Below are 21757 nucleotides of genomic sequence, written 5' to 3'. Positions count from 1 at the left end.
TTTGATCTGGGCATCTATCTAGGGAGGCAGGAAAATGCAACCCCTGTTTCTTGGTCTGTGCTCGTCGATTCCGTCCTGTGTGGCCTCCAAGTGACCACGCCATATATGTTGTGTGCGGTGCACTCTGGCGAGGGTTCGTCGGAGCCAATCTGGCGCCGCAGATTCCCTTTAATTTAATAGTATAAGAAACATAAGGGGAAAGAAACATGTGTGGCCATCGAGAAAAGATATCACACTGACTGATTCATGCATCTACCACTGATCTCGCTTGGCCAGAGACGATTTGCTTGCAGCTGGGTGTCTCGAGGGCACACAGTCTCCAGACACACACGCGGCCTTGTAATGGTTGGGCAGACAGATAAGAACGTGCACGGCACAGCGCATACATGGATGAAAACAGAGCTGCCGGGAGATAGCAACCGGGTGCAGAAAGCGTGCAGCAACTTGGGGCGATCCGCGGCAGAGGCACCAGGGCTTTTATCAAGCGAGGGTTTCTGGCGAGGACAGGCTTGAATGGCTCAGGGACTTTGATCTGCAGCAACAGAAGGAGAACCGGATCCCTTCACAAGAGAATGCGAGTGAAAAAAGGATCGCAAGGGCGTCACGGCCCCGGAATTGGATGCCTCCTGAGCTCAGGTCAGGTCAGGTCAGCTAGTGCGCAAGCTGATGGGTACAGCCCGATGCTAAAAGCCCGGTGATCGTTGCGTCAGCGGCAGCATCTCTCTGCCTCGGATTTGGAGGTCACTCAGGGACCCCCCCTGTCCCAAGGAAACTCCATCTCCATGCGGCGGTAACTACAGTTGGATTGAGGTTGCTGAATCTACTGTACAGCCAGCTGCCTATTGAGTGAAAGTTGAAGCCAGTGGCCTGCGTTATGGCTCCCAAAAGCCAATCGCCAATCATGGAGATGCGGACTACATTTTTTTTAGGGGTTGGAGATGCAGGCTGCAGAGAGCGACAGCCATCGGGCCGAAATAATGCGCTGGAGAGAGAGTCCAGGTTTGCTCATCGTCCGTCATGGGCTTTATCATCGCATCTCACAACTGGCCCATGGCCTGGATATTAACATCATCAGCCCAGTAAGCAGATCGGTGCTAGTATTCAAGCTCACATCCATAACAGTCAGTCATCAGAGCATTCTTATCCATAACAGTCAGTCATCATCCGATCATTCTTATCAAAATTGGAAGGGGGTTTAATCATTATTTTGTGGACTACTAAAGTACATGGGCTCATTGCTCCGACCAATACCAGTCTCTCAAGCAATGAACAAATGAATATCCAGGATTCCAGGCAACCCAAAATGGCGCCGACTAACCAATCAATTCGGCGCAGCAGCTTCGAAAGCAGGCGGCGGGTTACACCTGAGACGACTGCAGATATGTTCGCTCATAGAGGCCCATCACCTGATCAGCCACTGTCCACATTATGGCCTGGCCAGGTGGAATCCTCATCAGCCTGGGAAGCAGGCCCTTCCACAGGGCCCGGAGGCCCTCTTCCGCGTGTATCGTCCGTATCGCGTGGAACATGCCCTTGTACTTGATGTCGCCGGTCCTCCCTTGGGCCATCAGCCTGGTCTTCACCACGTCGAAAGGCCCGGTGCAGATCGGCCCTGCGGTTCCTGCAAGGAACCCGGAGACCATGGACTGCCATGGCTGGAGAACCTTCCCGTCCCCTTCATGCTTCTTCCAGAGAAGGATGTCTATCGTGTTCTTGGCTGTGAACATCGCAGCTTGGTTTGTGCCGTTGCGCATGACAGTTGGTGATGCTCCAGACCACAGACCAAAAATGCCTTCCTCACGAACAATTGTCTTTGCACAGTGTATGGGCCCTTTATATTTCAGCAGGTCCGTGCTTAGTCCTTTTTGTTGCTGCAATCTAATCTTTACCACCTGCATCCATCATATAGAAACATTACAGCAATTCCCTCAACAAAATAAGCTTGAAAAACATAATCACAGTGACAGAATGTACATTTCAGTTTTCCCTGTGAATATGAGAAGGTACAGCAACAGAAGTCAAAATTAATACTCCCTCCGTTCCTAAATATAAGACCTTTTAGAGATTCCACTATGGACTCCATAGTGGAATCTCTAAAAGGTCTTACTCCATAGTGGAATCTCTAAAAGGTCTTATATTTAGGAACTGAGGGAGTATTAGTTTTCTCTTTTCCTTCGTGGAATACCTAATACTGCCCCCGTCCCAGAATATAAGACGTTTTTTCTGTTCAAACTGAACTGAAAAAAGGTCTTATATTTTGGGACGGAGGTTAAGCAATGCTTGGTTGTCTTGGTGTAACACAGTTTTCCTCATTGCACTGATGATTCAACTATAGAACACTGTACTTCCAGTCAAAGATGAAAAAAGTGAATTTGAAAAAATATACAATGGTGGTTTTCGGTTTAAGTATCCATTTCAATGCAGTTACAGTGTTGGAGTCTATTTTCACATAGTTTTGTAACTTCAAGCAACATCTACTGTAGTACTCCCTCCGTCCCATAATATAAGAGCGTTTTTTACACTCTCCCTCCGTCCCATAATATAAGAGCGTTTTTGACACTAGTGTCAAAAACGCTCTTATATTATGGGACGGAGGGAGTACTAATTAAGAGTATTTTCTTAATACTTCCATGCAGTATAATTAGGCAGGCACTCTACATGTAAACACGAGAGGAACCTCAGAACCAATATTCACAATGCATCACTCATGTTATAAGATCAAGGTCCGCTTCCCTGTTACAATACCAAAAAAGCTGCGCCTTTTGTCCCAAACTAGGTAATGTTTGAATTCTGATCCTAGCACCTTATCATTCTAGTTTTCTAGTCCTTGCTGATAATACAATGCTACAACTGAGACTAAATATGTTTGGATTGTAGCTAGCGTGGTGCTGGGAGTGAAACATAAGCTTGTGAATTTGAATGATCTTTTTTCCGGTTGGTTTAATGTTTCTGCAGGAAGAGACAGAAAATTTCTTATGATTGGTGTGGCTGCTATCTTCTGGGCCTTATGGAAAACTAGGAATAAAATCATGTTTTCAATGTGTGAGCCGGGAGATCCCACCAATATAGTTTTATATGTTTGTCATTTCTTAACATGCTGGGCGCCCCTGCAGAAAGGTGCTCTTCGAAGGTGTTGTGGCAGGGATCCCATAGACTGGCAATGGTGGTGCAGGAGTTGTATGGACGTTGCCATGGCTGGAATATTATCAGCATGAGACTAACAATGTAGTTGTTGTCCCCTTTACTTCCTCGAGTCCATTGGTGCCTGTTGTGGATCTTCTGTCTAGCTTTTGATGTAAACAACAACTCGTTTTGTCTTTTGTTTCTACCTGAAATCCTGAATGCTGTTTTGAGTTAGCTTGTAGGTGTAGTTTTTCAGCTTTGCAGTGTCTGGGTGGTTTGTATCCAGCGCTGGTTCTGGGTGGAGTGTGTGTGAATGTGATACTTCTCTGATTTCTGAATGAAATCAAGGCCGGTGGGCTCCATCTATCAGAAAAGAACAGCCTTCTCTGATTTCAGAATGAAATCAAGGCCGGTGGGCTCCATCTATCAGAAAATAACAGCTGAGACTAAAGATACCACAACTACACCGCATTCTCGGTCAAATGCACTTGATAGCATTCTAGTGGGGAGCCGGATGCTAACACGGACATCATTAACACGAGGTCCAGGTGCTTCTGGGTCAAACTTATTATTTGACAGCATTTGAATAGGGCAGGGTAGGTAGACAAATGCCTCATCACTTCCTTGCGCATGTTACCAGCGGACCACAATTGGACCGCAAATCACAGAGCTTTCATGTTTTAATCCCAAAGGACAGGTTGTCAGAAAGGCATCAACATCATGCACACACAAGATTAAATAGCTGCGGGGATCTGGTTTATGTCTTCGCTCTTTTTTTATACACCAACGATGCAACTTTTACATGGATAAAGTACACTTTAAGATCCCAGCAAGGAATCGTCTAGAGCTGTCCAAATTATATACGAATACAAAATGCGAACACATCGTACTCACGGAAAGCAAGCACGAACGATCTGGGAACTCATAGAAATACTCCTATTTTTGTATACATATATACAAGAAGTAAGAAGTAAGAGGAAGAGAGATGTGCAATCTGACCTCGAATGGGGTAACGATGACGAGGGCCTCGAGGACGCCGGCACCGAAGCCGGAGGCGAGGCGGCCCTGCGCGGAGACCTTGCCGGTGACGGGGTCCTTGAAGGCGGACTGCAGCATGGCATTGGAGCCGAGGCGGAGCGCGTACTTGAGCGTGAGGTGGGTGGCGAAGGGCGTGAGGCCCTTCCAGAGCGCCGGCACGCCCTCGGCGCGCGCGACGGTGGTGCCGCAGTGCGCGATGCCGCGGTAGGCCCCCGCGCGGTCCAGCTGCAGCCTCGTCTTGACCACGTCGATGGGCTGCAGGCAGCACGCCTCCATCACGCCGCCGAGCGACCCCGCCGCCGCCTTGACGTAGGGCGGGATCGGCGCCCTGCCCCCGCCGCTGCGTGGCTCGTCGGCCCGCGGCGGCGGCGAGGGCGGGGGCGGGGAAGGGGGTGAGGCCATTTGGGCCGATAGGCGGGCCTCAGCGGGTGGCAGGCGCGGCGGAGAAGAGGGTCTTGGATTGTTCCTCCGTTGCTCTTTTTCACCCACTTTTCTGCGGGGGATCCGAAAAGGAGCGGCGCTGGTTATATGGAACCGGCGGGACAAGAATGAAGAAGGGCACGTAGTTGTCCCGGGACACGTCAGCCGTCAGGGTTTGGTCTATGGTGAGAAAGGAAACTGGCCCCACCTGGACCTGCGTGTTGTTGCGGAGGCGTAACTGTTGGTGCGGATGCTTGGACCCACATGTCAGACACCAATTCGGTAATTCGGTGGAGCCCTCACAGAGCCTCAGAGGTGTGCCACACCTGCACGGCCCGGGTTGCTCGCCTGGCGGCTATGCAGTGCACGACGAGCGTGCTACTTCCATCGATTTGTCGTCCCTGGGCGGCTAATGTCGAAACGTCGCTATTTCGGCTGATTTTTTTGGTTCTCTCGGAGGCTAATCGTCGAACCGTCGCTATATGATTTGCTTTTGCGGGGGGTCTGTTCCCGACGATTCGTCGTGGGTTTCTCTAGGCGGCTAGTTTAGTAGCGACAAGCCAGCGGTTCTCCTCTCTTCCACCCACATTTTCAGAAATATCGTGTAAAATTAGCTGAAGTGGGATATGTTTGCAATTCTTTTTATTTTACCGCAAAGCATGTAGATCTATTGACCAAATCAGTGGTATAAATAGGCTGAATGAACTAAAACCGTATTGAAGTCCTCAGGGTCAACCGTCGTCTCCCTCTCAAAGCGGCCAATGCCGCACCATCCAACCGCTCAAACGTCGGGGTCTATCTAACATTGTTGATCCCCACTCCTACGGGATCATCGTCATAGAGAAGTAGCGTCACAACCAAAAGAACCACGTATTCGAGTGCCCGACCTTCATTAAATCTCGTAGTTCTCACCGAGGGTGCACCGACATGCGGAGATGCGGCCGGAGGACCCAACTGCGAAGGAAGTCACCGCCATGCCGGTAAACCCTGAAAACTATAGTCTCACCTCCGGAGTGGACGATAGGAATTTACACCCATAAACCATTGACGCTACTACAAACAACACCGTTGAGATGTAAAGGTCCAAGGAAGAATAATTCTCCGAGCATGTTCCACTGCCACTGAAGACGATTTTATTGTACATCACCGCCGAAAGAATTGAAGAGATGGATGATGAAGGCGAATCTAAATTCACAAAATAGGGAACTACATCACCATGTCATAAATTGGGGCCTCCACGTACGCCCACACCGGCAGGGCCAGTAAGGCAGGAGGGGGCAGCAACCTACCAATGGAGGAGAAGTGGCAGTGTGGCGGCGCGATGCGCCCAGGATCTCCTTCGCTAGGGTTAGAAGCGGAAATGGTTCAGGAAACAGTTTCATGGACAAGATGAGAATCCTATATACCTAAATAGTTCATCCTCACTAACTCAATTATCTTGACATGCAACTATGGCAATTCACCATGTTATTATGCATGCATCACTAGATTTAATTCTCTAGCCATGAAACTTTGGCAACTCACCATGCCACTATGCATGTGAAGACCGACCTAACATACATCATCCATGTTATTTATATTAAGTAAATGTGTTACAACTATATAATAATCAAATATAATATATTATATGTAATTTAATTTCAATGCCCATATTGCTAATTAGAATACTAAAGGCTGATACCACAAAATCTCATAGAAATAGCGACATCCAATTTCCGCTGCAAGCGCATGGGGTATCATCTTATGCACGCGAGACCAGAATAGTCCCTAAAATCATTGTTTTCAAACCAACTTCGAGTAGATGACGAAGATATGATGTCATAAACTATCAATTTTTGATTCGATCCACAACTCAAGAGACAAAAAGACAAATCATATTATGAAGGATAGACAATACAAACATAAAAATCTTGTGTAAAAATAGATCCCATCTAGTCTTTTTGTGCCTATTTGGACTAGATAACATGCATCATATGCACTTGAGGCTAGAACACATTGCTGGAAAATAATACCCTTTGTTCACGGGCCTCCACAAACAGATGAGCTTTGCTCTCATCAATGATGTGCCTCATCGCCGACGCACAACTACCCATCAATAGAAATGACTCGAGGACAACTAAGGGATTCTCTCCTGATGGGTGATGTCACACATCAATTCTACATGACCGAATGCCCTTTTTTGTTACACCGCCAACGAGTACCACCCACACCTTGTCAAAAGCTGATATCATCACCACTGGTGGGAGTTGTTTTGGCCAATGGTGTTATTGATCACAAGTTGATGACCTAGATGATACATCTTCCCTGATAGGGGAGTACCTTTCCCCCTCAAAGATTGGTTGTACCCCAGCTTAGCTGGGAAGGAATGGTCATCACTGATGCGTGTTCAACAACCGCATGTCAATGGTTACTTCACCTTTTTTACAATAGAGGGTGTTTGCAGATCTGGTATTTTCTCGCGCCGCTGCACCTGTCAGCTATGAGCACCCTCGAAGCTTCAATAGCAACCTCATCATATCATTTTCCTAGGTGGATTCCTCTCTCCTTATCTCTCTCTGCGCGCGCATGTGTGTGTTGGGATCGACGTATAAGGACTAGAGAGGGGGGGGTGAATAGCTCAACTAAACGATTTTACTCTAATTTGGGGTGATAGTGAAGGAAATATGCCCTAGAGGCAATAATAAAGTTATTATTTATTTCCTTATATCATGATAAATGTTTATTATTCATGCTATAATTATATCAACCGTAAACATGATACATGTGTGAATACATAGACAAACAGAGTGTCACTAGTATGCCTCTACTTGACTAACTCGTTGATCAAAGATGGTTATGTTTCCTAGCCATAGACAAAGAGTTGTCATTTGATTAACGGGATCACATCATTAGGAGAATGATGTGATTGACTTGACCCATTCCGTTAGCTTAGCACTTGATCGTTTAGTTTGTTGCTATTGCTTTCTTCATGACTTATACATGTTCCTATGACTATGAGATTATGCAACTCCCGTTTACCGGAGGAACACTTTGTGTGCTAACAAACGTCACAATGTAACTGGGTGATTATAAAGGTGCTCTACAGGTGTCTCCGAAGGTATTTGTTGGGTTGGCATATTTCGAGATTAGGATTTGTCACTCCGATTGTTGGAGAGGTATCTCTGGGCCCACTCGGTAATACACATCACGTAAGCCTTGCAAGCATTACAACTAATGAGTTAGTTGCGGGATGATGTGTTACGGAACGAGTAAAGAGACTTCCTGGTAACGAGATTGAACTAGGTATTGAGATACCGACGATCGAATCTCGGGCAAGTAACATACCGTTGACAAAAGGAACAACATATGTTGTTATGCGGTTTGACCGATAAAGATCTTCGTAGAATATGTAGGAGCCAATATGAGCATCCATGTTCCGCTATTGGTTATTGACCGGAGACGTGTCTCGGTCATGTCTACATAGTTCTCGAACCCGTAGGGTCCGCACGCTTAAAGTTCGATGACGGTTATATTATGAGTTTATGGTTTTTGATGTACCGAAGGTAGTTAGGAGTCTCGGATGTGATCATGGACATGACGAGGAGTCTCGAAATGTTCGAGACGTAAAAATCGATATATTGGACGACTATATTTGGATACCGTAATGGTTCCGGGTGAGATCGGGATAATACCGGAGCACCGGGAGGTTATCGGAACCCCCCCGGGAGGTATATGGGCCTTAATGGGCCTTAGTGGAAAGGAGGGGAAAGGAGCAAGGGAGCCCCCCCCCCAAGCCCAATCCGAATTGGGAGGGGGGCCGCCCCCCCTTTCCTTCCTCCCTCCTTCCTCTTCCTTCCCTCTCCCTCTCCAAATAGGAAAAGGAGGAGTCCTACCGGTGGGAGTAGGACTCCCCCCCTTGGGCGCACCTCCTCCCCTTGGCCGGCCCTCTCCTCCCCTCCTTTATATACGGAGGAGAGGGGCACCCCATAGACACAACAATTGATCCCTTGGATCTTTTAGCCGTGTGCGGTGCCCCTCTCCACCATAGTCCACCTCGATAATATCATAGCGGTGCTTAGGCGAAGCCCTGCGACGGTAGAACATCAACATCGTCACCACGCCGTCGTGCTGACGGAACTCTCCCTCAAAGCTTGTCTGGGTCGGAGTTCGAGGGACGTCATCGAGTTGAACGTGTGCAGAACTCGGAGGTGCCGTGCGTTCGGTACTTGATCGGTCGGATCGTGAAGACGTACGACTACATCAACCGCGTTGTGCTAACGCTTCCGCTTTCGGTCTACGAGGGTACGTGGACACACTCTCCCCTCTCGTTGCTATGCATCACCATGATCTTGCGTGTGCGTAGGATTTTTTTTTGAAATTACTACGTTACCCAACAGTGGCATCCGAGCTAGGTTTTATGCGTTGATGTTATATGCATGAGTAGAACACAAGTGAGTTGTGGGCGATACAAGTCATACTACTTACCAGCATGTCATACTTTGGTTCGGCGGTATTGTTGGATGAAGCGGCCCGGACCGACATTACGCGTACGCTTACGCGAGATTGGTTCTACCGACGTGCTTTGCACACGCGTGGTTGGCGGGTGTCAGTTTCTCCAACTTTAGTTGAACCGAGTGTGGCTACGCCCGGTCCTTGAGAAGGTTAAAACAGCACTAACTTGAGGAACTATCATTGTGGTTTTGATGCGTAGGTAAGAACGATTGTCACTTTATTGTATCCAATGCAATCGCCCTGTAATTGCTTTACTTTATCACTAAGCGGTAGCGATAGTCGTAGAAGCAATAGTTGGCGAGACGACAACGATGCTACGATGGAGATCAAGGTGTCGCGCCGGTGACGATGGTGATCATAACGGTGCTTCGGAGATGGAGATCACAAGCACAAGATGATGATGGCCATATCATATCACTTATATTGATTGCATGTGATGTTTATCTTTTATGCATCTTATTTTGCTTTGATTGACGGTGGAATTATAAGATGATCTCTCACTAAATTTCAAGATAAAAGTGTTCTCCCTAAGTATGCACCGTTGCCAAAGTTCGTCGTGCCCAGACACCACGTGATGATCGAGTGTGATAAGCTCTACGTCCATCTACAACGGGCGCAAGCCAGTTTTGCACACGCAGAATACTCAGGTTAAACTTGACAAGCCTAGCATATGCAGATATGGCCTTGGAGCACTGAGACCGAAAGGTCGAGCGTGAATCATATAGTAGATATGATCAACACAATGATGTTCACCATTGAAAACTACTCCATTTCACGTGATGATCGCTTATGGTTTAGTTGATTTGGATCACGTGATCACTTAGATGATTAGAGAGATGTCTATCTAAGTGGGAGTTCTTAAGATTAATTGAACTTAAATTTATCATGAACTTAGTACCTGATAGTATTTTGCATGTCTATATTTGTTGTAGATAGATGGCTCGTGTTGTTGTTCCGTTGAATTTTAATGTGTTCCTTGAGAAAGCAAAGTTGAAAGATGATGGTAGCAATTACACCGACTGGGTCCCTAACTTGAGGATTATCCTCATTGCTGCACAGAAGAATTACGTCCTGGAAGCACCGCTGAGTGCCAAACCTGCTGCAGGAGCAACACCAGATGTTATGAACACCTGGCAGAGCAAAGCTGATGACTACTCGATAGTTCAGTGTGCCATGCTTTATGGCTTAGAACCGGGACTTCAACTATGTTTTGAACGTCATGGAGCATATGAGATGTTCCAGGAGTTGAAGTTAATATTTCAAGCAAATGCCCGGATTGAGAGATATGAAGTCTCCAATAAGTTCTATAGTTGCAAGATGGAGGAGAATAGTTCTGTCAGTGAGCATATACTCAAAATGTCTCGGTATCATAATCACTTGACTCAACTGGGAGTTAATCTTCCTGTTGATAGTGTCATTGACAGAGTTCTTCAATCACTGCCACCAAGCTACAAAAGCTTCGTGATGAACTATAATATGCAAGGGATGAATAAGACAATTCCCGAGCTCTTCGCAATGCTAAAGGCTGCGGAGGTAGAAATCAAAAAGGAGCATCAAGTGTTGATGGTCAATAAGACTGCCTGTAAGGGCATATTTATCCCTACGTGTTTTGGTGATTGATGACAACGTATTTGCGGACGAATCGTGTGCCATGAGTATTCCAGACACTTCATTGCTAGGCACAAGACGATTGGGTGCCCCTCGAAGACTGATGAAGACGACGTCTTCTCTACGTTTCTTTTTGGTGGATTTGAGTCGTAGGAAAGCCATGCTATTAAGAGGGGGTCCGCGTTGGAAAGGTTTGGGTAGAATCATCACGTGCTCGTCTCCTTCTTGTCCCCTCCTTTTTCCTTGGAGCTTCCTCCGTCTTCTTGCCTCCCCTACCTGGCTGCTGTTGTTGGTTGCGGTAGTACTACTCCCAGGACTACGGTAGTACCGTAGGCATTCGCGGTAGTACCGCGTGGCGGCGCAGTAGTACCGCGGGTGCCCACGGTAGTACCGCTTTCGTTGAGCGGTAGTACCGCGCTGTGCAGTCAGGCAGTAGTACCGCCCCTCGGCAGTACTACTGTGTCGGGTTTTTGCTACTTCCGTTTCTTTGTGGAAGTAGGCACAGAAGTTTCCATTCCCCCCTGGCTGGGATTTTTGCCTCGCGGTAGTACCGCATGGGGGCGCGGTAGTACCGCGCGTGCGGAAGTACCGCCCCAGCTCCTGCGCGTCTGTTTATCTTTTCTGTTGCTGGGGTTGCGGCAGTACCGTGGGTCGGTACGGTAGTACCGCACAGCCGTGTGGTAGTACCGCTTGGTTGCAAGCAGTAGTACCGCTGGCCGCGGGCTGGTTGGTGGGTAACGGTTGGATCCTTTTCCCACACTATATAAGGGGTCTCCTTCTTCCCCGTTGACTTACCTCTTCCACCCCTAAGCTCCATTATTGCTCCAAGCTCCATTTTCGCCCGATCTCACTCCCTAGCCGACCAAACTTGTTGATTTGCTCGGGAGTGGTTGAGAAGGCCCCGATCTACACTTCCACCAAGAGATATTTGATTCCCCCCACTAATCCCTTGCGGATCTTGTTACTCTTGGGTGTTTGAGCATCCTAGACGGTTGAGGTCACCGTGAAGCCATAGTCCATTGTGGTGAAGCTTCGTGGTGTCGTTGGGAGCCTCCAATTGAGTTGTGGAGATTGCCCCAACCTAGTTTGTAAAGGTTCGGTCGCCGCCTCCAAGGGCACCAATAGTGAAATCACGGCATCTTGCATTGTGTGAGGGCGTGAGGAGATTATGGTGGCCTTAGTGGCTTCTTGGGGAGCATCGTGCCTCCACACAGCTCCAACGGAGACGTACTTCCTCTCAAAGGGAAGGAACTTCGGCAACACATCCTCGTCTCCACCGTCTCCACTCTTGGTTATCTCGTGCCTTTACTTGTGGAAGCTTATTTGTTTCATATATCTTGCTTGCTTGTGTTCCTATCCTTGTTGCATCATATAGGTTGCTCACCTAGTTGCATATCTAGACAACCTACTTTGATGCAAAGTTTAAATTGCTAAAGAAAAGCTAAAAATTGTTAGTTGCCTATTCACCCCCCTCTAGTCAACCATATCGATCCTTTCAATTGGTATCAGAGCCTTGTCTCTTTATTAAGGACTTTACCGTCCGAAGAGTATGGTTGATACCGTAGACGGTGTGGAGGAACACTCCGGTGTGAATCCGATCTCGTCTACGGGCGATGGGCGAACCTCGGTCTCTCGTGAGGAGTTCAATGTGGCCTTGGAGACATTGAAAACCTCCATGATGACCAAAGTTGAAAGCATGTTTACTAAATTTCTTGAGGGGCTTAAACTATCCACCGCACCGTTGAAAGTGGGTGACCCCGCCAACAAGGTGACGGATGCTATCCCCGACAAGGGGGAAGCTAGTAGTGAAAAGGCTCCTTCTTCTAGTGGTAAGAATGGCACCGACATCTTTGCCCATGTGGAACCACCACTTGTTTATGATGGACCGGTTCCTTCCACTCATTTGAATCATGCCGGTCCTCCCCCTAAGATTGTGAAAAATGAGGACTTTGATTCTTGGGTTTACCACTTTAAACGTCATTTAAATCATGTGAACACTAACCTTTGGAGAATCATTGAAGAAGGTTTCTATCCACATGATCCAAGCAACTTCACTCCTCGAGAAGCCGCGGACAATCAATTCAATGAGAATGCTCTCTTCATCATTCAAGATGCAATTCCACCCGAAGACCTACCTCATCTTCGTCCCTTCGCCTTGGCCAAAGATGCATGGCATTGTGTTGTCTCTCTCTACTGGGGAAGCGCAAGCATTCAACGCTCCAACTATGAAGTGGTGCAAGATGAGGCCGATGAGTTTGCAATGAAAGAAGATGAAGAACCTCGTGAGCTTTATCGGAGAGTAACCAAACTCGCGGTCTCACTACGAGATCACGGGAGCAAGGACACGGATGACAATTGGATCAAGCGCAAATTCCTCAAGGCAATGATGCCCTATCACAAGGCCATGTCCTCCATCATTCGTCAAAGACCGGACTTCCACACTTTGTCCTCAAGCGATGTGTTGGATGAGTTTGTGGCCATGAACATTTTGGACAAGACCGCCGACAAAGCGGTGCTTCGTTCTCAAAGGGCAAAGAAGCCTAACCTTGCATTGAAGGCCAAGCTCACCGTTGAAGAAGAAGAAGAGGAAGAAGAGGAGAGCAACCCCGAAGATACGAAGTATGCGTATCATGAACACATGGCACTTGCTTCAAGGCAATTTTGGAGCAAGAAACACTCGAGGCCAAACTTTAGCAAAAACAACTCAAGTGGCACGAAGATCAAGCAACGTGTTAGGACTTGCTACAATTGTGGCAACGTGAGTCATTTTGTTGCGGAATGCCTGTATGAGAAGAGGGAAGACAATGGTGGCAAGCTCATCCGAAAGGACAAGGCCAAGTCGTTCCCCAACAAGAGCAACTTCACAAAAGAAGACTCCTCCCAAGGCATTGGTGGTACAAGAAGAGTACAATGAGAATGATGACGATGATGAAAGTGATGAGTTGGTTGTCATGGCCTCCGTTGCCATTGCGATGACTCCATGGGTGTCTCTCTTTGACTCACCCAATGAGAGCATCACCGCCAAGTGCCTCATGGCTAAAGCCACCAACAAGGTAACCCCCAACATCAAAACTACCATCATTAATCATCCTTCTCCGACGGATAGAATTAATGAACTTGAGGAAGATAATGTGGAGGCTAATGAGTTTGAGGCCTTTATGGGGAAACTCAAGGGAAAATCCAAGAAGCACTTTGTTGCTCTCTTGGAACAACTTGGTGAAGCCAATGACATGATCGAGGCTCACGAAAACACCATCACTAAGATGGAAGGGCATAGTCGTGACTATGCCGATGAGATTTCGGATCTTTCCAATGCTCTTGAGGAAGAGCGTGGTCTTCGTTTGGCTCTTGAGGAGTCACACAACGTTGATCATGCTAAGTTAAAGAAAGATTATGATCATGTCCTCATTGCTTCTCATGTGCTAACTCCGAGAAGGCCGAACTTGAGGTTGATTTTGCTAGACTCAAAGAGGAGTTTGATCTACTTGACAAGGCTCACAAGGTCTTGAAGGGTGCTCATGCTAGCCTCAAAGAGTCGCATGATCAACTTCAAGTAAAGCTAACCAAGGAAAAGGCCACTTTTCCTCGTATGATGTTAATTGATAATGCAAATGCTACTAACCCGTGTTGTGAGCATGTGCATCTCGTTGAGGAGAACGCTAAGCTAAAGGGGCAACTTGAGAGAGGTTTTGCGACTTGCATACAAGGCAAGAAGAACCTCAACGATCTCTTGATCAACCAAAAGGGAGTTGTGGCCAAGGAAGGGGTTGGGTACGTGCCCGACTCCAAGAACAAGAAGAAGAATGACAAGACCAAAAGACCTCCTCCTCTCATGCAAACCTTTGTGAAGGAGGAAGAGAGTGCCTCCGAGGAGAAGAAGAAGAACATTGCAAAGGGCGGCAATGTCAAGAAGGGCAATGCCACCCCTCCCAACAAAGCCGGCGATTTTAATCCTTCTTATGTGTTATGTCGTGCTAGTGATGGGCATGTTTATGCCAAATTTGTTGGTTCTCTTCATGAGTACATTGAATGATCTATTTTGGGTTCCAAAGACCCTTGTTACTAACATCAAAGGACCCATTACAAAATGGGTACCTAAAACCAAGCATTGATCTCTTGTAGGTGTTTGCTTCCGGTGGGGGATCATGGTTGCTCGATAGCGGAGCTACAAATCATATGACCGGAAGCAAGGACTTGGTGGTGGACGTGCACAAGGTTCCATCTATGCCCACCAATGTCGAGTGGGGTGACGCCTCATCTTCTAAGGTATTGGGACTTGGCAAGGTGGTCATCTCTCATGATCTCACGATCGAGAAGGTCATGCTTGTTGAGTCCCTTGCATACAATTTACTTTCCGTTCGTCAACTTGCAATCATGGGCTTTGCCACTTTCTTTGATATCGATACCGTGGCCCTCTTGTGGAGCAAGACTCTTAAAGTAGCCTTTGTTGGGCATGTCGAGAATGGTCTATATGTGATTAACTTTTCGGAGCGACCCACTAAGACCGCGACATGCCTAATGGCTAAAGTTGATGTGGGATGGCTTTGGCATCGCCGTTTAGCCCATGTCAATATGAGATCTTTGCAAAGTCTCCTCAAGGGGGACCATGTCCGTGGACTAACGAATGTTAGTTTTGCTAAAGATCGTGCTTGCAGTGCTTGTATCGAAGGAAAGCTACATGAGAAGGCTCACCCTCCCACGACTATCATTTATTCAAAGAGGCCTTTGGAGCTCCTTCACATGGATCTCTTTGGGCCTCCATCCTTCGATAGTCTTGGAGGTAGGAAGTATTGCTTGGTGATTGTGGATGACTACTCAAGACACTGTGGGTGTATTTCTTCAAGAGGAAGAGCGAGACCCAACAAACCGTCATTGACTTTGCAAATGAAGCACAACGTCAACACAATGCAAAGATCTTGACAATAAGAAGTGACAACGGCACCGAGTTCAAGAACTACACCTTGGATGAGTTTCTTAGTGATGAGGGGATCAAGCATCAATATTCCGCACCTTACACCCCTCAACAAAACGGTGTTGCGGAGAGGAAGAACCGGACGTTGATGGATGCGGCAAGGACCATGATGGCGGAGTTCAAGTCTCCGTACAACTTTTGGGCCGAAGCCATCAACACCGCGTGTCATGCATCCAATCGGCTCTACCTCCGCAAGGGCTTGAACAAGACTCCATATGAGATACTCACCGGTAACAAGCCCAACCTCAAGTACTTCCGGGTGTTCGGGTGTAAGTGTTTCATTCTCAAGAAAGGTGTTCGGTTGTCTAAATTTGAGGCTAGAGCTTATGAGGGCATATTTGTTGGTTATGCTACAAACTCTCATGCTTACCGTGTCCTCAATAAATCCACGGGACTTATTGAGGAGACGTGTAATGTGGAGTTTGATGAGAATAACGGCTCCCAAGTGGAGCAAAGTGGCACTTGTGATGTAGGTGATGAAATTCCTCCCCAAGCCATAAGAAGAATGGGTGTTGGCTTTATCCTACCCATTGAGGAACCCCTTGTGGCCAAAGGAGAAGGACAAAGCTCCACTCAAGCGGAGCCATCACCAACCCAAGGCCCACACGCTTCCGAAGAACAACATGAAGGCCCTCATCCTCAAGAACATGACCAAGGGCAAGATCACGCTCAAGACGGTGTTGACACATCTAGTGATGCCCAAGGTCAAGTTCTCTCCTCCGAGCAAGTTCAAGAACAAGAACAAGCTCAAGACGACGCTCAAGATGATCAAGTGACCACTCCTCGTCTCACCCCCGAGGAGGAATTAGAGCGTCGTGCCACCAAGGTGGCTTCCAAGCTCTCCACCAAGGATCATCTCATGACAAATGTGCTTGGAAGCTTACGAAAGGGGGTAAGCACTCGTAGACAATTAGCAAATTATTGTGAGCATCACACGTTTGTCTCTTGTGTGGAACCCCACAAGGTCTATGAGGCGCTAGAAGATCCGGATTGGCTCAATGCCATGCATGAAGAACTCAACAACTTCGAGCGCAACAAAGTGTGGAGATTGGTGCCAAGACCGACGGGGAACCACAATGTCATCGGAACCAAGTGGATATTTAAAAACAAGCAAGATGCCCATGGGATTATCATTCGCAACAAGGCTCATTTGGTAGCACAAGGCTACTCCCAAGTCGAGGGTATCGACTACGGTGAAACCTTTGCTCCCGTTGCTCGTCTTGAATCTATTCGCATGTTGATTGCCTATGCTTCTATCATAACTTTAAGTTACAACAAATGGATGTGAAGAGTGCTTTTCTTAATGGTCCCATTAATGAATTGGTGTATGTCAAGCAACCCCCCCGGGTTCGAGGATCCCTACTTTCCCGATCATGTGTATCAACTCGATAAGGCACTCTATGGCCTTAAACAAGCCCCACGTGTGTGGTATTACCACCTTACCGAGTTGCTACAAGACCGTGGTTTCGAAGTTGGGCTAATCGACCCCACTCTTTTTACTAAGAAGGTCAAAGGGGAGTTGTTTGTGTGCCAATTATATGTTGATGATATTATCTTTGGTTCCCCTAACAAAGCTTTCAATGAGGAATTTGCCGCTCTCATGACCTCAAAGTTCGAGATGTCTTCCATGGGAGAGTTGAAGTTCTTTCTAGGGTTCGAAGTGAAGCAAAGAAGAGAAGGAACCTTCATCAATCAAGCCAAATATACTCAAGACATGCTCAAAAGATTCAAGCTATGTGATGTCAAGCCGGCTTCCACTCCCATGCCCACCAAGTGCCAACTTGACATAGATCCCAATGGTAAAGCGGTGGATCAAAAGGTATATCGCTCCATGATAGGTTCCTTGCTTTACCTTTGTGCATCTAGACCGGATATCATGTTGAGTGTGGGAATTTGTGCACGTTTTCAAGCCGCACCTAAGGAAAGTCACTATGTGGTGGTCAAACGAATCTTTCGATATTTGGCTCATACCCCAAACTTTGGCCTATGGTACCCAAGAGGAGCAAACTTCAAGCTTGTAGGGTATTCGGATTCCGATTGGGCGGGAGACAAAGTGGATAGGAAGTCCACTTCTGGAGGGTGCCAATTTCTTGGTTGCTCTTTGGTAAGTTGGTCTTCCAAAAAGCAAAGTTGTGTGTCTCTCTCGTCCACCGAAGCGGAGTATGTGGCGGCCGGTAGTTGTTGTGCACAACTCTTATGGATGAGGCAAACTTTAAAGGATTACGATGTCATTTGTGACAAAGTGCCTCTTTGGTGTGACAATGAAAGTGCCATCAAGATTTCTCTCAACCCGGTGCAACACTTCAAGACGAAGCATATTGAGATTCAGTATCACTTCATCCGGGATCACATTAGGCGAGGAGAGATCGAGCTCAACTATGTCAACACTCATGATAACCTTGCAGATATCTTCACGAAGCCCTTGGATGAAGCAAGATTTCACGAGTTAAGGCATGAGCTAAATATCATTGATTCGAGCAATGTTGCTTGAACCCTTGCACACCCCACCATACTCAACGTGTTGTCCTATTTAGATGTAGGCATGGACATAGGGGGAGTGATGTTCTCTCAATGAACTCTCCCTCCCCCCATTATGCATAAATCGATCAAGTCTTTCACATTAGCCATGTTTGATGGTACTTGTGCTTCAAAGACGAGTTTTGGTCATGGACCCAAGGATAATTCTTCGCGGTGCCATACCAATTGACTCAAACATAGGTGGCTACGGCCACCGCCCTCTCTTTGGAGAGGTGGTGTCTCGTGGTTGTTTCGTTTGTCCTGTGCCTTTCTGGCTTTGTGTGTTGCGTGGTCTTGTGGTGTCGTGTTGGATCGGAGTGTTTGTGCAAAGATCCAGTTTTTCGTGTGCTCGAAACGTGCATCTTCTTGAGGTCACGGTACTACCGCGTCTGGCCGCGGTACTACCGCTTTGGGAGGCCCGGTACTACCGCGCCACAGCACGGTACTACCGCTCAGGCACGGTACTTCGGAAGTACCGCGCCGGGCGGTACTACCGCGTCGGGGCACGGTACTACCGCGCCGTCGAGGGAGTGTGGGGGTTATGACTCGGGCAGGGGAGTTCCAACTCCCCATACCCATTCATTTCTCTCTCTCCCCACGTCTCTCTCGCTCAAGAACGGCGCCGGAGGCCCTCGCCGGATCTCCATCTCCGGCCACTCTCCTCGGATTCCGGCCGGTGGGATCGTTCCCCACCACTTCCTCTTGCCATGGACCAAGGTTTGTCCCCAAATCCCTCTTTTTCTTGGCTGTTCTCTTGCTTCTAGGTTTTTGGGGAGAAACTTGTTGTTCTTGAGATTTTAGGCCAAATCTATGCAAGAGTAGGATGTAGGAGAGTCGTGATGCATAGGAATCATATTTGATATGTTGTCTTGTGGTAGCTTTGTCCAACCGTAGTACTGCCGTGGTTTCACGGGCTTTTTCAGATTTCAACCTGTTCAGATCTGACGCGGTGCGGTACTACCGTGTCTGATGTGCGGTACTACCGCTCTTGCGGTACTATCGCCCGTCAGGTGCGGTACTACCGTGCTAGCTCGTGCGGTACTACCGCTCTACAGACGCGGTACTACCGCGCCAGCCGAGGCACTAAGATCGTACTACCGCTCCTAGACCCGGTACTACCGTGACCTTGCACGGTACTACCGCGCCTAAGAGCCGTACTACTATCTTAGCTTCGCAGCACTTGGCAGTACTACCGTAGGGATCAAATCTCTCTCTAGGCATTTATCATGTGTGCTTTCTGCTTGTTTCACTTGCTTTGTTGTGGTCTTTGCATTAATCCCTCTTGGCTGTTGTGGGTGTTTTGCGTTTTGTGTCTTAGGTGGTGGCTCTCGCCTTTCCAATCCCAGTCGTGACACTGGCTTCAAGCGTCTGCGCAACCCCCAAGATGAAGCCCCAGAGGGCTCCAATGCCCCCAAGCGCAATGTCAAGACCACTGCCAGCAAGAAAAAGGAACCTGCTAAGTGCATGGATGAGATTTCCGTCTCTGAGTATGTCGAACGCCGGAGGGTCAATCCCTATGTGACTCCTCGGGCTGTGCTCAGAGGCACTGAGATGTTCTGGAACAAGCAACAGGTTCTCATCTATCTGGATGTGATCAAGAGCAAGCAGAATACCTTCGTGGAGGTCAAGTGGATAGACATGCATCACATGCGGAAGGACAAGTTTCGTGACTATTTTGGAGAGGCTCTGGACTTGGTGGAGCAGTTTGCTATTGAGCCGGTGATCTCCTTTCACCATGACTATGACCCTGAGCTCATCTGTCAGTTCTTTGCCTCAGTGTACTTTCATCCCGGGGTGGAGCGGAGGATGACTTGGATGACCAATGGCCGTCATCTGTCTGCTACATGGAAAGAGTTCATGGATCTGCTGCACATTCCTGATGATGGGCTTCACACCCCCGTTGGTGTTCGCCCCCATGCCAACTCCGAGTCTGCCAACAAGAACCCGCTTCAGCCTTTCCTTGTTGAGAAGGTGCTCTCCAATGGCAAGTCAACTTGGGTGTTAAACTCCTTTCTGGACATCATGCATCACATCTTCCGCAACACTCTGTTCCCACGCATTGCAACAAGGACAAGGTCCATGCATATCTAGTGGACATGTTGCTCCTGTGTGCAGAGGCATGTTCTTCTCAGACTCAGCCACTTGATGTCTCACACATCATGTGGTGTGAGCTTCGGTTTGCGGTGTTCACTCAGAAGGTACCTATCTATGGACCGTACCTGTTTCTGCTGCTCTCCACCACTTGGGAGAAGATGTACCCGGGTGATGAGTTCCTTGCTCCAGACTGGATTCGCCATGAGTCCATCAGCCTCCGCGTCAAGCCCAACTGGGCCAACACCACTACCCGTGCTGAGGCCTCTTCTGCTAGGAGGGCTGCTGGTGAGGAGGCGGCTGCTTCTGCTGAGAATGTTGCTGAGGACCGTGCTGCTAGGTCCACCACTCCTTCCTCTGAGCCGTCATGGGCCAAGAAGCTAAAGGACAAGATGAAGACTTTCTTCTGCATGCAGGCGAAGGGATAGTATAGGGCTCACGTGGCAGACAAGGAGAGTCGCCGCCGTGACAAGAAGGTTATGAGGCTCTTTGGAGAGGATGTGTCTGGCGGGTCTGAGGACGTCATCACACCTGAGGCTGCCTGGTGTCAAAGCAGGGATACAAGTGGACCAGTTCAGAGGATGACCTCGAGGAGACTATCCCCGCCGCTGAGTCTGACGAGGAGCATGAGGAGCAGTGGGGCGACTTCTCTGCCTGAGCCACCCCGTGTGTGTAGGTGTCCTCTCTGCCTTTTTGGCGTCTCGATGCCAAAGGGGGAGAGAGTGTAGGGATTTGCGTTGTGTCGTGCTTGGTGCGTTTATTTGCTTTGTCTTTTGGACCTCGTTTGTGCTTGGTTGATCTTGTTTGGTTTGTGCTTTCGAGACCTTTCCTTCATATGGTGTAAGACATATGCACTTTATCTATTGCAGTTAACTTATGTATGATATATCTTGTCTAGTGATAGATATGCCTTGTCTCTATAATATAGGGGGAGCTTTGATCCTAGTATTCGTGTGCCGTGCAGTCCAAAGCACTCATCTAGGTGGCACACATCTAGGGGGAGCCCGTCTATATTATAGAGAGGAGGGGTTTGTATTTACTTAATATTATTTTCTTTGTGCAAATCCCATATTGTCATCAATCCACCAAAAAGGGGGAGATTGTAAGGGCATATTTATCCCTAAGTGTTTTGGTGATTGATGACAAGGTATTTGCGGACTAATCGTGTGCCATGAGTATTCCAGACACTTCATTGCTAGGCACAAGACGATTGGGTGCCCCTCGAAGACTGATGAAGACGGCGTCTTTTCTACGTTTCTTTTTGGTGGATTTGAGTCGTAGGAAAGCCGTACTATTAAGAGGGGGTCCGCGTTGGAAAGGTTTGGGTGGAATCATCACGTACTCGTCTCCTTCTTGTCCCCTCCTTTTTCCTTGGAGCTTCCTCCGTCTTCTTGCCTCCCCTACCTGGCTGCTGTTGTTGGTTGCGGTAGTACTGCTCCCAGGACTACGGTAGTACCGCAGGTGCCCACGGTAGTACCGCTTTCGCCGAGCGGTAGT

At 48.0% G+C, this 21757-nt stretch overlaps 1 protein-coding gene across 1 annotated transcript; it reads right to left on the bottom strand.

Moving 5' to 3' along the window:
- Positions 1–1147: 1147 nt before the first annotated feature.
- Positions 1148–4669, bottom strand: LOC125552073 (mitochondrial succinate-fumarate transporter 1-like). The gene is made up of 2 exons (XM_048715538.1): positions 4123–4669; positions 1148–1892 (listed from the first exon to the last, which is right to left on the bottom strand). Exons 1-2 carry the CDS (start codon positions 4561–4563, stop codon positions 1359–1361), a joined length of 975 nt encoding a protein of 324 aa, XP_048571495.1. The 5' UTR covers positions 4564–4669; the 3' UTR covers positions 1148–1358.
- Positions 4670–21757: the final 17088 nt, after the last annotated feature.

The sequence above is a fragment of the Triticum urartu genome, chromosome 4, assembly GCF_003073215.2.
Source record: "Triticum urartu cultivar G1812 chromosome 4, Tu2.1, whole genome shotgun sequence".
NCBI lineage: Eukaryota > Viridiplantae > Streptophyta > Magnoliopsida > Poales > Poaceae > Triticum > Triticum urartu.
Note: the sequence above shows the minus strand (reverse complement) of the source record. Positions and strands in the feature narration are given on the sequence as shown.